At 40.2% G+C, this 16,284-nt stretch overlaps 1 protein-coding gene across 3 annotated transcripts in view; it reads right to left on the bottom strand.

Annotated features, from left to right (window-relative positions):
- LOC111562838 (protein unc-13 homolog C) overlaps positions 1–16,284 on the bottom strand; it is a 118,137-nt gene that overhangs the window by 29,831 nt on the left and 72,022 nt on the right. For all 3 annotated transcript variants that reach the window (XM_055009273.1, XM_035944146.2, XM_055009280.1), the window contains exon 18: positions 14,143–14,228. In XM_055009273.1, coding sequence (XP_054865248.1) covers positions 14,143–14,228 — 86 coding nt within the window. The remainder of the gene's footprint in view (positions 1–14,142; positions 14,229–16,284) is intronic.

The following is a 16,284-nucleotide window of genomic DNA, read 5'->3' as shown; positions in this document are numbered from 1 at the left end:
AAGACATGTTTAAATCCAATGCAATGCACCCTGGCTGTCATTCTTTAATCCCGATAAGAACCTAGAGTGTTTACTCTGATGAATAGCGCAATGCTTGGCACCCTATACTACCTTCTAAGCCCCGAGAAAAATATTTACATATGTGTAATTAACATATGTACCTGTATGATAATTCAGTCAAACGCACAGCACAGTATTTTACTGGTTAGAATGGAGAAGACAGTGAGTCCTCCGTTCAGATTGTCCTCTTGACAACTGGTGCTTAAGCTGTTTTTAAACCTACTCAAAAAACTGAGGGGGGGACTCAACTGAAAACTCCTTTAAAAGAATCGGGTAGGTGGTCATATACAGCATGAATGCCTGTGAATACATGTGCTACAGTTGTGTATAAATATCACTATCTTGAACTGAAAAATTACTCATTTCAGAGACCGTAACAGAATGAAACACAATTGTTTCGTACATTTCAGTGAAAGGTTTGACAGTGATGGTCTCTCCTGTGTAAATGTCTCTGATGTTTCAGCAGAAGTGCGAAGATAAATATCAGTAAAAGTGGAGAGGTGGGTGTCATAGCCACCATATTTTAACACATACTGTAGGTAACAGATTGCAAGAACTAGAATCTAGATTAACCCTATGTGCCCAATGCTATTAATAGGGACAATTTCACTACATTTACTTTACTACATGCTGTATATTCTTTTCCTCAGAACAATCTGTTGTTTTCACATGCATCTCACCATAAAATGTTGGCAACAGAAATATATTTTACTAAATGTGTAAGGCAGATAGGGGAGACTTGGAGGTAGGGGAGAAGGGGAAGTGCTCAGTGCCTAACGGAAATAAAAATCATTATTTTATTCACTGAAGTGTGTACATACTGTCGTCTACTTGCAGAGTCACATCGTCAAGAGACAACCAGGCAACCGTTTCAGATCTATGCAATAATGAGTCCATGACTAATTCAAACAAGTGTAATGGGAGTGGAGAGCTGCATGCAGATGGTAAATATGATTAAATTTGATGTAAATTTAAAACTGTTTTTCTTGCCAACACTTTTGTTTCACAGACATGCACCTGGCATCATTGGAAAAGTCAAGACGTGCAGTTTCATTCATATGCTCTACACGTTGCTACAATGAATGCTTTGAGAGAAATTCAAGTGAGAAAAAGGAACGTGTGTTTGGACACAACATTCACATAAGGAATCTCTTTTAATATCCTATGATAGAGTAACTATCTCATTGTGTGGAGCAGCATTCCTATCCAAGCCGGTTTCTCTATTTATATTTTAAGTTAAAATCTGTTGCACATGCAGACCTTAACATCTTTTACATCTTTTCAAAAACCCAGGAGCCACTGCAGGGGACTGTTTTAACAAACATTCTGCACATTACTGATATGAAAATCCGCAATCACCTCAGACACCATCCCTTATTTTCTTCGAGGGCCCAGCTCTAGAAAATGTCACAGCTTTCATCCACACCTCACCTTCGTGACCAAAGTGGTTTTGATGGCTGAAATTGCCAAAAGATTTACGGTTTCACCTGAATTCCCCTATTCAGTCTGTGTCACAGGAGGAGCAGGTGGTTTTAACATTGTGAATATTGAGTCAGGATTGTTTTACCAGAGAGGACCTGCAGTAATTCTGCTGCAGAGGATGTGTAATATCTGAAGAGAGGGATCCACTGTGGCAGTGCCACTTTAATAACTGAGCTGGCACTGCAAGGCAGCTTACACACATACAAGACGGACATACACATGCACACACAGCATCACAGTTTGTCAACCTTTCTGCCCTGAGCTCTGACTGCACACACCCTCGCTGTCACACACTCAGTCACCTACAGTCATCACCTAAAGGAAGCAGATGGAGGTCAGCTGGGAGACAGAAAAGTAGAGGTCAGCAGGTGCTTTGTTTGGCGCTGCCAGCCAGCCTCTTCATTATATACAACAGGAACAATGAAATATGCACAAAGGAAGACCGAATTTGGTAAATCCAAGCTGAGGAATGAGTGAGCAGCCATTTCTTCCTCATAGAGATTGTACTAGAATGTATGAAGGGTGATTCATTTATTGTAACAACTCTTTAATATAAACGGCATGAAAGAAATGTGAGCTGTCTTAGGCCTTATTATATGGGCTGTACACTTGTTGTACACTTGTTATTCTTTATTAGTGGTTGTTACAGTAACAACAACCTAGTGTAATTACCCTTTTGGTAATTTTAGGTCTTCAGGCTAAAAGTATAAAGGTTTTCTGATAGTGGCTTTAGAGGAAACTCATGAAAAATTGAAATGTTCGTCCTCTGGAAATCATGAATATTTCATGTAAGCTAATTAAAGTTCTGTCTAGTAAATGTTTATATTTTCTTGTCTGCAAGTGGAAATATTGGCCTGACGGTGGCACTAGAGTACATGTCCGTGTCACCAAAGATATTTTGAGAAATTATTTAATACCAAATTTGGAACAGTATGAAGAGGACACACCATTGCCTCAGATCAGCTGAATGTCTGTATTATCAACTGCATTTTGTTGACTGAAAAGAATTCTTGATGTTCACTTCCCAGGAAAATATCCTCCAAAAGCATTTTTGTATGTATGAAGATAGAAACATCTGCCTGTGCTTAAAAGAACGTTAAGTTTCAGAAAGCTTTTGTCTTCCTAAACTCTTCAGTTTAGGAATCATAAAGACTATGTTTCTTTCTAGAAAACAGCAGCACAAAGGGACAGAAAGCGGTTCTTTGCACACTCTGATTGAAAGAAAAGGGATATAATTTTCCATTCACTGGGCTCCATATACCATTTTTGAACAGAGGAGAGAATCTAAAGGAAATGAGGCCGCAGGGAACAGTGTTTTAAAAACACTTCAATAAAACATACAGAAGCTGCCTGACTTCACAATGAGTCATCTGAAAATGCTTTTAAATTTTTTATATCTAAGAATTCCATCTAAAAATGTTGTAGGAGACAGACATTTCTTGTGTTTTAAAACAAAATGAAGGCCCTCTCAAAAATTTAATCGCAGGCAGTCGAACTTCAACATAATTAATTTATCATTCATTGACGACTTTCACTTCCGTAACAGTAATTATTTTATAAGCTGAGATGTCAGAGTATTTCAAATGAACAATCTGTCATTGTGGAGGTAAGTCAATTTATATTTGCTTATGCAGTTATGCTTTTTAATGCAAAGCCGGGCTCTGGAGGCCTTGTCGTGGTGCCATATGATTTGACACATTAAAAATAAAAAGGATTTACTGTACCATGTATGTGCACGCTTGTGCATGTTTGAGTGTGTGCTATTCTTGTAGCATCACAAGGGCTGGAGCAAGCACCACCACTACTGGCTTTGAAATATGCTTCATCTATTTGTTTGGCATTTTTGCGCCCTGCAATCTGTGAATGATGGAAAGTTCTACAAAAAGACAAAACAACAGAAGCTGCATTCAAATGAGGTAAAACAAGGTGAAGTCTTTCAATTTTTGCGAGAACTGGAAAATCTTTGACTGTCCAGTGGGAATAAATCATGTCTAATTTTGCCTCTACACCTCAATTACACAATCTTCACCTAAAATACATAAATTGATAGTATTATGGTTATAGAAAGATGTCAGCAAAGACAAATCTGTAAGGCAATCAGTATTAATCAGCTATTATTAGCAGCTGCCATCTACAACTGGCTGTATGAAGACTTTCCCTTTACTTCAACTGACTGAGGTACCGAGGCTCATACTGTACGTGTTCCATCTACAGTCTCTGGTTTAAAGAGGGGAATTGAGAAACCAGTGCCAGAATGTCATGAAGTAATCTTCCATGCAGGTCAAACTGTTCAGATATAACTCTGTGATTTCATCATCTTACACATTACAAACCACAGACGCAGGTGGCAGTAACATTCCGGGTGCACTGGATAAACACAGTTCACGCACTTCCATGAGAAATTCCTTTTCTTTCTGCATCCCTAAACATTCTCACCACTCTTCGAAATTGTCCTCTTTCCGCATTCTCACTCACAAAGCAGATGTGTACAGCACTGCCTCCTTTCAAACACATTAAACTGCTGTATTTTTAACTACATTATAATGTGATTGCTTGTGCAGTGTGAGTCTATACATTCACATCCTCCATTCATCCAACCATTTTCCTCTGCTTTCTAGGGTCAGGAGTGGCAGCAAGCTAAGCTGGGCACTCCAGATGTCCCAGTAATGCTTTCCAGTGCCTATAGGGGGATCCCAGGGCCTTCCCAGACCAGAGGAGATATTCTATCCTTCCAGCAAGTTCTTCATCTGCCCAGGGGTCTCCTTCTAGTTCCAAATGCCCAGAAAGTCTCCAAAGAAGGTACCCTGGAGGCATCCTCGTCAGGTGCCTGAACCACCTCAGCTGGCTCCTTTCAATGCAAAGGAGCAGCCACTCTACTCTGAGCTCCCTCCAGACATCCAAGCTCCTCACCTCATCGCTACGGCAAAGTCCAACAGACCTATGGAGGAAGATCATTTTGTATCCATGACCTCATTCTTTCGGTCCCTACCCAGAGCTCATGGCCATAGGTGAGGGTTGTAACGTAGACTGACTAGTAAATCAAGAGCTTTGCCTTCCAGCTCAACTCCCTCTTCACCACAACGTTCCAGTACAACACCTGCATTATTTCTGATGCTGCACCAAACCATCTGTCCATCTTGCGCTCCATTTTCCAGTCACTCAAGAGCAAAATCATGAAATACCCAATATTCCTTCGCTTGGGGCAGCAGCTAGCCTGCAGCCCTGACAGAACAATCCACTGCTTTCCAGCAGAGAGCCATGGCCTCCGACTTGGAGGCGCTGACTCTCATCCCAGCAGATTCTCACTTGGCTGTAAACCAGCCAGTGTGCGCTCAAGGTCACGGCCTGAAGAAACCAACAGAACCACCTCATGCGCAAAAAGCATCTCTGAGGTCTGCGAACAAAACACACCCCTCAACCTGGCCGAACGTGAATATTCAACATCTACTAGAAAAATGTGCAATTTAGTGCAGAGGATATGAACGCAGAGAGAATCAAATTTTTTTGTTACATACATAGTTGTGCATGGCACAGTGCACAGTAAGATGTTTTGTGTACCTGATCCAGCTTGTACACACAACACAAAGTAATAGCGCAAAAGAGACAAAGAGCACACAAAACAAAGAGCCTGCACAGGTGTGGACAATATACATGGAAAATTTAAAACAGTATTTACAACCTGAACATGAATGATTTAATATTTGTAAATATAAAGTGTCTATAGATTAGGATAAAAATATAAAGTGACTTTTGTGGTATTGTGATGTATAAATACGAGAGTGTACAGTGACCATATGTAGTGGTGTAAAATGTGCAAAGAGTGCATGTGCAAAAACGCATGTATGAGTATGTGTGTATGTCGTGTGTAATATGTAGTATGCATGTAGTGTGTATGTTATGTGCAATGTGGATGTGTGTCCAGTAAAGTCTCACTTTGGTTGTACAAGGACCAGATGGCTCGTAGCAACAGTCCCCCAGGGAACACACTCGTAGGCCTTCTTCAGCTCCACAAAACACACGTGGACTGGATGGTCAAACTCTAACGACACCCTCAGCAACTCTGCATGAGTGAAGAGCTAGTCCACTGTTCACAGCTCATACCCTCTCGGATCCATGAAGTCTTTATTCAGTGAGATGCTGTCATTACATTTCATTGTGATTGGCACAGCTTTTTAACAGATAATGTGACTGACTGAGAAGATAATGATTAATTGCCACACCTATTCTATTCATATTCCTCTTTTACCCACACTCGTAATGTGCTACACTTGTATGAACAAAAGTCTAAATGTGCTAAAACATATACATTGACACGCTGTTGTGTGTGTGTGTGTGTGTGTGTGTGTGTGTGTGTGTGTGTGCGTGTGTGTGTGTGTGCGTGTGTGTGTGTGTGTGTGTGTGTGTAGGTGTGTGTGTGTGTGTGTGTGTGTGTGCCTTTGTGTCCTGCTGGTGGTAAGCAGTGTGGGCTGTCCTGAGGGAGGAGTAGGCTCAAGGGCCCTGGTGAGGATGTCATCTTGTCTGACGCAGCCCACAGGGACAGAAACTCACAGGAGACTCACTCACTCTCTGCCTCATTGATTTAAATGCCGAGGATATTGTGATGAACTGTCGCGGCTAACCACAGCTTTTCCATCCTACAATTACCATTTAGTGAATATATCTATAGGAGTGCAAGGTTAGACAGATTTGCCCGAGACAAAAGACTGAGGGACCAGAATGGCAGCCAAGGCCAGTATAGTTTCCTCTCTGACATAATTCCTTCATCTTGGCTGATGACCCAGTTCTGTCAAATGGTCTTCTAAGCTGTATCACAGGGGCCTACTGACACAGCTCTGCTAAAACATCAGAGTCCACAGAGACTCTAACTTCCACTGATGTGACTCAGGCCGAAATATAATGAAACGGGACGCAACCAGACCTGTGACTCACTAATGTTAAGGGTGCACTCTGGATTAGTGAGTCTGCATTGGAATACATACTGCTAGATTTGTGATCTGTCTAGAATCATTGCACATTTGTTTAATCTACTATGTTAAACCAAAAACACTAACATAATACATTATACAAGACGATGTTATTAAATTTTTTTTTTAAAGAGGGCATATATAACATTATATTTTAAGTGGAATGACAAGAGTGCATTACATTTAATGGGGAAAATTTATTAAGAATTTATGAGATTCCCATGTATGAAATCATTATATTGACCGCAAGGCAAAAACAAGACCGCAGTGCTCTATAAAATCTATCAGTATAGAAAGGCATAAGCTGTTAGCCTAAGCACAAAGTGATCAAAATTGCATGTGCAGTTCTATGCTGAGAAATGAAATGATGGCTTATTAAAATCACACAGCAGCACACAAACTATAGCCACGCCCCGCTCTCATAAACATCTTTGTAAGGTAACAAAACTCCTACTGCTGAGGTGCATTAATTGAAATTCAATTAAAATATTCTATGGAGTGAGGCAGTTCCAACAGGCTGAAGATGAGTTAATGGGCTGCTGAGGCACTGGATCTTTAATGACATGCTCCAGAGGCCACCGCCATTAAACAGCTATACAGTGGATATACAGCATGAACTGTAAAACTTAATCACAGACGGAATCTGAAGTCTAGAAACAGCTCTACTTACTGTCTTCTCTTTGAAGCACTCTGTTGCTGAACAGGGGAAATTTCCGGTTTTATCAACGGGTGACACCTTCTGGTTGTTTATTACTCCACCATGGTATCTGGCGGACTTATGTGACGATCAGCGTACGTCAATCGATTTGTGCACAACATTACTCAAAAAAACGGACTAACGGATTTGGATGAAATTTTCAGACAAGGTCAGAAATGACACAAGGACCACCTCATTAGATTTTGGCAGTGATGTGGCTTATAGTCTGGATCCACAGATTTGTTAAGGATTTCGCATTGTGAGATAGCGGCCGGCACGGCGACACTGTAACTATGAGAACAAGTGAACGCTGCATCAGCAGCCTGCTGACGATGACATCACTGCGATCCTGCTACAAATCCACTGGGTCTTATTCGTCAGAAATCATACAAGGAACAATTCATTAAATTGTGGGGGTGTTTCAGAGTCTCATCAATTCCTGCTGCCTGCTACATATTTAGGTCACGCAATTCGGTATCCTTACATAATGTACACATGCATAACACATGCCTGTGCTCAGCGCAAAGTTATTTTTTATTAAAGATTTCATTTGTCCGAAATGATACAAAGACTGAGCAGCCTTGGCACTCTCTGAGTTCTTTTCTTGTTGCTGACATTCACTGAGCTGGCTTCCAGTTGCCTGACAGCAGATATAAATTAGAACTGAAATATTAGGTTTTAACTTCATTTCTAAAAAAAATAAATAAAAATGATAAATCAACTCTACGGGAAACAATTATGATGATTTATAAAAGTCTCCAAACTGTATTTATATCTACAGACTATGCTTCTGGGTGTTTATTATGTAGGTATTAGTGAATAAGTTAATGATTTACTGAGTTCAGCTACAGTCACAGTCATTCACTGTCTCACATGCTCTGTTTTCTTTTCTCTTTTTTTATCCTCTCTCACTTTTGGTCTCCCCTCCTACCTCTCTCAGACACTCTTTCCCTCTCCTCTCTCACATTCAGAGAATCTCACTGAGATGCTAAAATTAGCAGCATCCATTTCTGCACCAGCACTGGCACCAAAGGCCTTGGAGCAGGAAGCAGAGAATGCATCAAAGACTTCATTAAGTAATGCGCGACCACATGTGTGCACACTGACACACACACATGCACACACAAATTCTTCTTTTATTCTCATTCATTCCTTCATACGTACTTGCACAACTGAACACTCGAACAAGCGCACAGACAAACAGGCCTACATGCACAGACACACACAAACACAGAGCAACAAAGCAGGACGTTCTGGCCCGCCTCCTTCAGGGTGTCTCTGTCAGCTGCCCTGCCAGTTTCATGTGCCTTCTTATGTAAACCGCTCGCTCCGAGTTAGTTCCATTTGTCTGAATGAGAAAGACAAGCAGCAACCTGGACTGGCACAGTATATCCTCTACTACCTCATCACCACACACAGTACAAGCAAGTATAAAGGAATGTATCCAATTTGTTCATTTTCCTGCAGCTTTTCTACTGTTTTACTCTTTTACCCCCCACACACAGCTGTTAAAACAAAGTCACTGAAGGTGCTTGGCACTGTAATGTTGAGGACATGAAATGTGGCCCTAGCAAAATTTAAGAAACTTCCTAAGTACTGTTCTTACACAGACACTTAATCATAAGTGACCCAGCTAAGTTTCCTTGCCTTCTCTGGGAACAGAGTTGAGCTGGTCAAATGCTGAGTGTTCCACTAACATTTCCTACCCATGAAATGTGCAGCTGAGTGATTGTTTTGTGACTGATATGGGTAGAAAGTAGTGAACCATTAGTAGAGTAATCAATCTGCCCTCTGCTAGATTTGGGGCTTTTCTGTCATTCTTATCAGCAGATCCTCTCAAGCTCTGTCAGGCTGGATGGGGACCATTGGTGCACAGCCATTTTCATGAGGTGTTCGATTGAGTCAAACGCAGGGTTTTTTGCTGAGCCACTCAGGGACATTTACAGAGTTGTCCCCAAGTCACTCCAGTTTTGACTCAGCTCTATGCTTAGGGTCATTGTCCTGTTGGCAGGTGAACCTTGCAGCCCAGTCTGAGCACTCTGAAGCAAGATTTCACTAAGGAAATATCTAAATTTTGCTATATTCAAAGTTCTCTCAACCCTGACCGGTTTCCCTGTTCCTGCTGTTGAAAAACACCCCCATAGCACCACCATGCATCTCTGATGGAATAGTGTTGGGCGTGTAATGAGCGATACCTGATTTTCTGCAGGCGCAATGCTCAGACTTTTGATGCCGAAAAGTTCACTGAGGAGATGGTTCTGCCATAAAGACCAGGTAAGTGGAGTGCTGCAATGATGCTTGTCCATCTGGATCTGTCCCTTAAGTCCACACAGAATCAGTGGAACTCAGCCAGTGACCATTAAGTTATTAGTTATCTTACCAAGACTTAAGGCCCATCTCTCCTGGCTGCTCAGTTTGCCGGATGGCCAGCCCTCCAAAGTGTCATGGTTCTTTCATGGTGCTTCCATTTAAGAATTACAGTCACTGCTGCTCTTGTGACCCTTAAATAAAGCAACATTTTTTTTTCGCTCTGCCAGATCTGTGCTTTGACACAATCTTCTCTCTGAGCTCTGCAGGCAGAGTGTTGACCTTATGGGTTGGTTTAAGCAGTGGTGTGCATGGCAGCTGTGAGACCTTATACAGATCTTTCCAGATCATGCTCAATCAATTGAATTTACCAGCAATTATCAAAGGTTCTGAATACTTATGTAGATGTGATATTTCAATTTTCCTTCTTTAAAAAAAACAAATATGCAAATACTTGTAAATACTTGGGTGCCGAGTGTGGCCTGAGGAGAATGAATTTTAATGATTTTAGCATAAGTGCAACATAACTAAATGTGAAAAAAGAGAAAAGATCTGAATACTTTCTGAAGGCACTCTATATGCATGTGTTTCCACAACACAGATGCCATATTTTACAACTTAATATTTAAGTAGTGATAAATGTGGTGAGAGGAAAATCTGGCACGCTGGTCATATAGGAGCAACATATTATGAAGTCTGTGGACAGGATAGCCAGATATTAATGTCAATGTATCATACATCCTCGCATTTTATGGATGTACAACATCATCACATTCTGCAATAAAAACACAATATACTCGGGATCAAGCGAAAAAAAAGTGGGTTCTGCTTTCCGAGTTGCAACATCTGTTTCATTTTAATGCGGTTTTACAACCTATACAGTAAAACACATTATATGGTTTACAGTGTGCATGTTTGCACCTTACCATTATGTGGTTTATGAGCTGTCAAACTCTCCTTCAATTAACTACTAGCCTGTCTCCACCAAACCAAACCCAGAGCTCCAATGGCCACTAGAGCCAACAAGAAATGAGCAATAATTCATACAAAGTGCTCCTTTGAGGAACATGACAGTCTTGTCCTCATCCTGGCACGTGTCGCTGTGGGCGTGCAGTGATGTACTGACAAGAAGAGGCAAGACGAGGCAAAGCAGGGGAAGAGGGTTCAGGCTCGCAGAGCGAGAAAGAGGGTATATGTGACTGAGTGCATCCATGATTCTTGTCTCTTTTTGTAACACGAACACCCTCAGGCAAATCAGACGCACACACACACACAAACACACACACTACCCAAACCTGCTGTGACAGCAGTGAGTAACACCCTAGGTGGTCACATGCCCAGCTGCCCTGATTCACATATGCACACATATAAACAGTGAGCTACAACTGCCCGCTGTCTTTTTCATTATTGATCTACTTAAATGTTGAATGTACATTTTAGCAAAAGCCTTGTATTCACTTGAAAATCATCAACATGTTTTTGTTTAGGTCATTTTATTCAGCCTGTACGTGTCAGTGGTTTATTAGCTGTTTAGAAAAAAATACTTGCGCTGAAGTAGATAGTGTTAAATCATTATTCCTAAACCTAATACAGTGGTCCCAAGGGGCTACATTTTGATTATCTAAAAAAAGATACAGGATTAATACAAATTAGATCTCTAACTGAGTCCAATGTGTGTTATTATGCTGACGTCACTCTTTTCTGTTCTGTTCTGATTTTACTAATGTGTTGTTCCCTTTTCCACACCTTCAAAGGCATTTTATATCTTCTAACATTTAAGCTGATAAGAGAAAATACACCCTTTTTAAAAGTTTTGGAAAAACGCCCATTCTAAAGTCCAGACACATTGCTAGATTAATATTTTGAAGCAATGACACTTTGGCGCCACTTGTAAGAAAAAAAACAGAGGTGAAACTCAATTTATCAGTGTAGCACTAAAACAACTTTTAGCTACATTATGCTAAGCATATTTTTCATTATTAACTGTATTGGTATTGATGTGGTATAATGCTTAGAATTATACAATTTTTAAAACTAGATTCTGTGTTACTACAACCTGATGCCACTGCGATGGATTCTCTGAATAATCTACTGATTTGTTTTATAGCACAAAACATTCAGTATAGAGGTCACTATATCACTTTAGGCTAGATGAAGTAGAAACATCCTGTTTATGCCAGAAGGTAAAGGAGGTCTGAGGCTATATAACTTTTGTAATGCCACTAGGATCAGTTAGAAGCTGCTGAGACCTAATTTGTTACCAGTAAATAGCACTGCTAAAGGTGCTGCAGTTAATTTGACAAAATATGATGATGAAAGTTCAAAATGATATAAGCAGAATGATGAAAAAAAAGATTGGAATTAGTGATTTAATTAAAATCTCAGCTCAGATTTCAGATACCCTCGGGCTGTTTATAGCTGCCTATTGCCTGATCATAAATATATCCATATGTACTCACTCACTAGTCTGCACCTGTCTCAACGAAATCTAATGCACATATTTATATGCACATTCTGGATGCTTTTCCCTGGAGAAAAGCAGATCACATTTAAACCATCTCACATGAAAACATGATGCATGCAGTGTGTGTGTGTGTGTGCGTGCGTGTGTATCTGTGTGCAGTGTCTTCATATGGCACCTGGTTGCCATAGCAACTCAAGATGGCTCAGCACAGAGAAAGCAGCAGGTATATTCTACGTAGATGAGGATAAATCACCAATAAGCTCCTTGGTGCTCCTGTGCCTTTCCTCTTATGCACAATCTAAAGAGCATTTCCAGTGTTTGACCTCAATGAGATCACGCAGCTTTTCTTCTCACTACCTCTCTCCTTCCCATGGCATCATCAAAGTAACAAATACCATGTTAAATTCAGCACAGATGTGATTCAGAAGCACCATGTACAAAAGGCATGAAAACAATAATAAAGTATGAACACAGGTGTCATGAGAACTTTCATCTTTAATATGAGCTACAAAACATTTGGTTTGACTTCCTAAATTGTATTGCAAATTGTGATTTTTTTGTGTGTGAATAAATAACTGTCTTACAGTTAAACTAATAAGCATTTTTTTCCAGACAAAAAAAATGACATGAACTGATCATACAAGCGAGATGAATTTGCTACACATGACCATAGCGTGCGGCCATGTAATTGTCACAATACACGACATCCGTATACTGAAGCTTAAAAAGATCCATTGCTTTTTATGGAAAAGACTGTGACAAACTTCATTTGAGTACAACAGAAGAACCACAAAAAGTCTTAACCAAGGGGGATCATTTTAACATTCATGCATAACCTCAGCCACTTTAACTCCATTCTGTATTCCACCTCCGCACCGTATATCCAGTGGGGTTTGATCTAGACACCACCAGCCTTAAAAACAGCCTCCAGGAGGCATTTACTGCCTTTTGGGAGGAATGCTGGAGAAAGAGGGAGTAAAGTCAAAAATCCTACATTCATATGTAGAACATCTGTCTTCATGCCAACAGGGCGCATCTGAGATTTTTTGCTTGATCACTGTGCGTCTCTGCTGTCTTTGAAAAAACACTTACTCATGTTGACAAAATCGATGCTAAACTACCATAGCTCACATGGATACACATGGGAATCACATTTTGCCACATATGTATTGTGTAAATCAGGTACTACATGGCTGCCACAAATGAATGGTTTGACACTTCTAAGTAATTCGTGTTAATGGAGGAAACTGATTATCTTGGTTCATGCTGGATTACAGATAGTTTATCATCTCTATTCAAATACAAACTTCCCTTTTTATTTCTTTACCCTGCACAATGTAGAAAATCCTCTTTATACACCAATTGCATCATACGTCTACAATATAATACAATAAGTTAACATTGTGTTTATTAGGCCATTTACAAGGACACCGAAATTGTGGTGCACGTTTTACGTAGGTGTTGTGTATCTATAATAATGTTACATTTTGGGGAAAAGATTTGAAACTGACTCACCACTATCAACCTACTACTGCCTACTGAAAGCAGTGCTTCAAACAGCTGCCCACTCATCATGGGTTTAAATTAGGGACACGCATCTCTAACTTCTCCCCCTACAGATCCATCTCAAATACTCAACTGGAAACTACTTTAACCCACAAATGCCCCATAAATAGTTTTTGCTGTGCAGTTGTTTTTTTTTCCTATTTTATGACAGTAACTAGACCACATACACAAACAGGGACACAAACACCTGAGCAGCTCATCTGTTTCTGATACTCCCATTGATCAGTTGTACATCTTGATTAAAAGAAGTTCCAGTTTCTCTGTAGTGATCAATAAAATGAAAGCAGGAAGGTATAATCTAGATAGGCAGCAGAGTATGACACCAGCCGACAAACAGCACTCACGTACACAGAGGTAATACAGTAACATTTCAAACTTGTCCTGGTGTAGCTGCAGAGCAATGAGAGAGCAACAAATTTGAATTGAACTTTTAATTTGAAAATATCTAACATGTAGTTACACATTCAGTGGATAACTACTCAGCTTGCATTACTGACCATTCTTTACCAGCAATCAATTCATATCATTTATCTTAACCTCTCACTTATTCACACACATGCTCCCAAGCAAGTGATAACTGCCTGATCAGCAGCATTACTGACCTTCCATTGCATACTTCATATCCAGGGCAAAGAGGTTCCACGTGATTTCAGCGCTGATCTTGCCCACATTCAGCTCCTGTGGAAACCTGGTGGAATTGAAACGGATTCCAATCAGACTCATTTCCGCATAATGACACGCTTGAGTGGATGGCCTGATGGCTTGGCCCAGCCTGAAATCTCTAACAAATGACTTAACAGATGTGCAAGAGGACATGGTTGGTGAATCTCCTAATCTAATAATCCCCCGCCTTTTCCAAACCCAGTTGAATTGGGGCGGAATTGAGATGTATGCATGCGGCTTAAAGATGGCAAAAAGTGCAGGGCGAAAATGGCACAGCAAAGGAGAGAGACTGAGGGTGGCAACCTATTTGGATAGGAATCTGCTATTTTGAATGCCTATAGATTTTCAGTCAGAGCTTGAGTGTGATATGTCAATGCTTTAATTATCCGTATCTTCAGACAGTGATGGGAGGACGGTTATGGATGACAAGGTCTCGGCCTTAGAAAAATCAATTTATCAGGAAATGTTTTACTTTTGCGAGCGGCCACCCTGTTCCCCAAACCAAACACACTATCTGACAAATTCTATTGAAACAGCGCTCATCTGCTCAGTCGGGAAGCTAGTGCACAAACCCAAGCGAGCTCGCACACACAGAAAAATCGTCCTCTTCCTTCCTCAACCTGCAGCACAGGCTTTTGTGCAGCAACGGAACAAATACTGAGAGCAGAAGGTTGATTTGTGCTCCCTGTGGCAACTAAAGAAAAAAGAGTCCCAGAAACAATTGGCTCTGTCGTTCTTCTCTATCTTTCTCAAGATCTTTCTCTCCACCTCGGTTATTCTTCAGCCTCATCCTGCACCCACATGATGTACCGTAGGCGCGGCAGACAATAACAACCCTTCATGGTAAAAAGGCACATAATACCTGCAGCTGCTGTGTTTACCTGTAGATGCTTTACTTGTATGTTGTGAAATTAATGCTATCTTCATGAAGAGTATTTCTGCAAATAATCTCTAAAGCTTCTTATGCTTTGCACTTTGAAAAACAACTGCAGCATCCAATTTTTTGTTTTTTATAATCATAAAATAAATTCTGTAGATCAGATTATTAGCCTGAATTTGTCAAAGATAGACTACCACGCAAATATTCTTAGCAAAGAGCAACAGATTTTTCCCCCCCTTCTGGCTTCAGCGTCTATTATTTAAAGGCAACAAATCCACTCCTGACTTTATCATAAAAAAACATCAGATTTGCTGTCACTCTGGAACTTGACCAGGGAAATGTGGAGGCATTGGGCATGAATATTGCAAATCTATCATTAGACAGTGTAGGAGAGAAAGCTCAGGGCATAAACAGAGTCTTAATAAGCATCGTAAATCACCAAGAAGAAGGAGAAAAGAAAAAGGGGGAGGCATATGAGAGGATATGTATGAGCGAGGCAGAAAGAGAAAAATACATTTAATCTTACTTTTTTCAAGGCAAGCAACGCTCCATTTTCCTCAGGTCATGTAATTTATTTATTTTTTATTAGCCAAGTCATCTAGAGGGTGAACACCTTGCACCTCCCTCTACACCGCTACCACAACCAGCTCCTTCTTTTCTACAAACAACTCTCTAATCTGTTATATAATTCAGTAACAGTGCCTTTCCCTTTTATCCATCCATACCACAGCTCGCCAAACAAAACATTTTTCACCGCTGGCTTTCTTTGGCTGCCTCACTGCCTGCTTGCACAACACCGAGCTCATTCATGTTTCCACAAACAGAAAATATATTTTTTCAAATGTACAGGAACTGTTTAGATTTTTCAAGGAGTTTTTTCTCTCTTACTGTTGGTCTTCTCTTACTTCTTCCTTCTCTTACTAATTAAATTATCCTTCAAATCTTAATCCTTAATCAATGATCACATTAATTCTACTTTAAGTGGGTATCTGTTCAACCTTGTATGATGAATAATAAACAATTGGCCATAAGTAAGCTAAATTATTTAATAATATAAATATTGGACAAATATGTAAATGTGTAATCAACACAGGCCACATTAAGGCCCCAAAGAATTACTAATCTGTTTAGTTTTAACAATTTCTCAAAACAACTCACCAAAATCTACACAAATAACTGTAAACCTCAACCATGTGTTTAT

This window comes from Amphiprion ocellaris, chromosome 1, assembly GCF_022539595.1.
Source record: "Amphiprion ocellaris isolate individual 3 ecotype Okinawa chromosome 1, ASM2253959v1, whole genome shotgun sequence".
Classification (NCBI taxonomy): Eukaryota; Metazoa; Chordata; class Actinopteri; family Pomacentridae; genus Amphiprion; species Amphiprion ocellaris.
The sequence above is the reverse complement of the archived record's forward strand: the minus strand, read 5'-3'. Positions and strand labels throughout refer to the sequence as shown.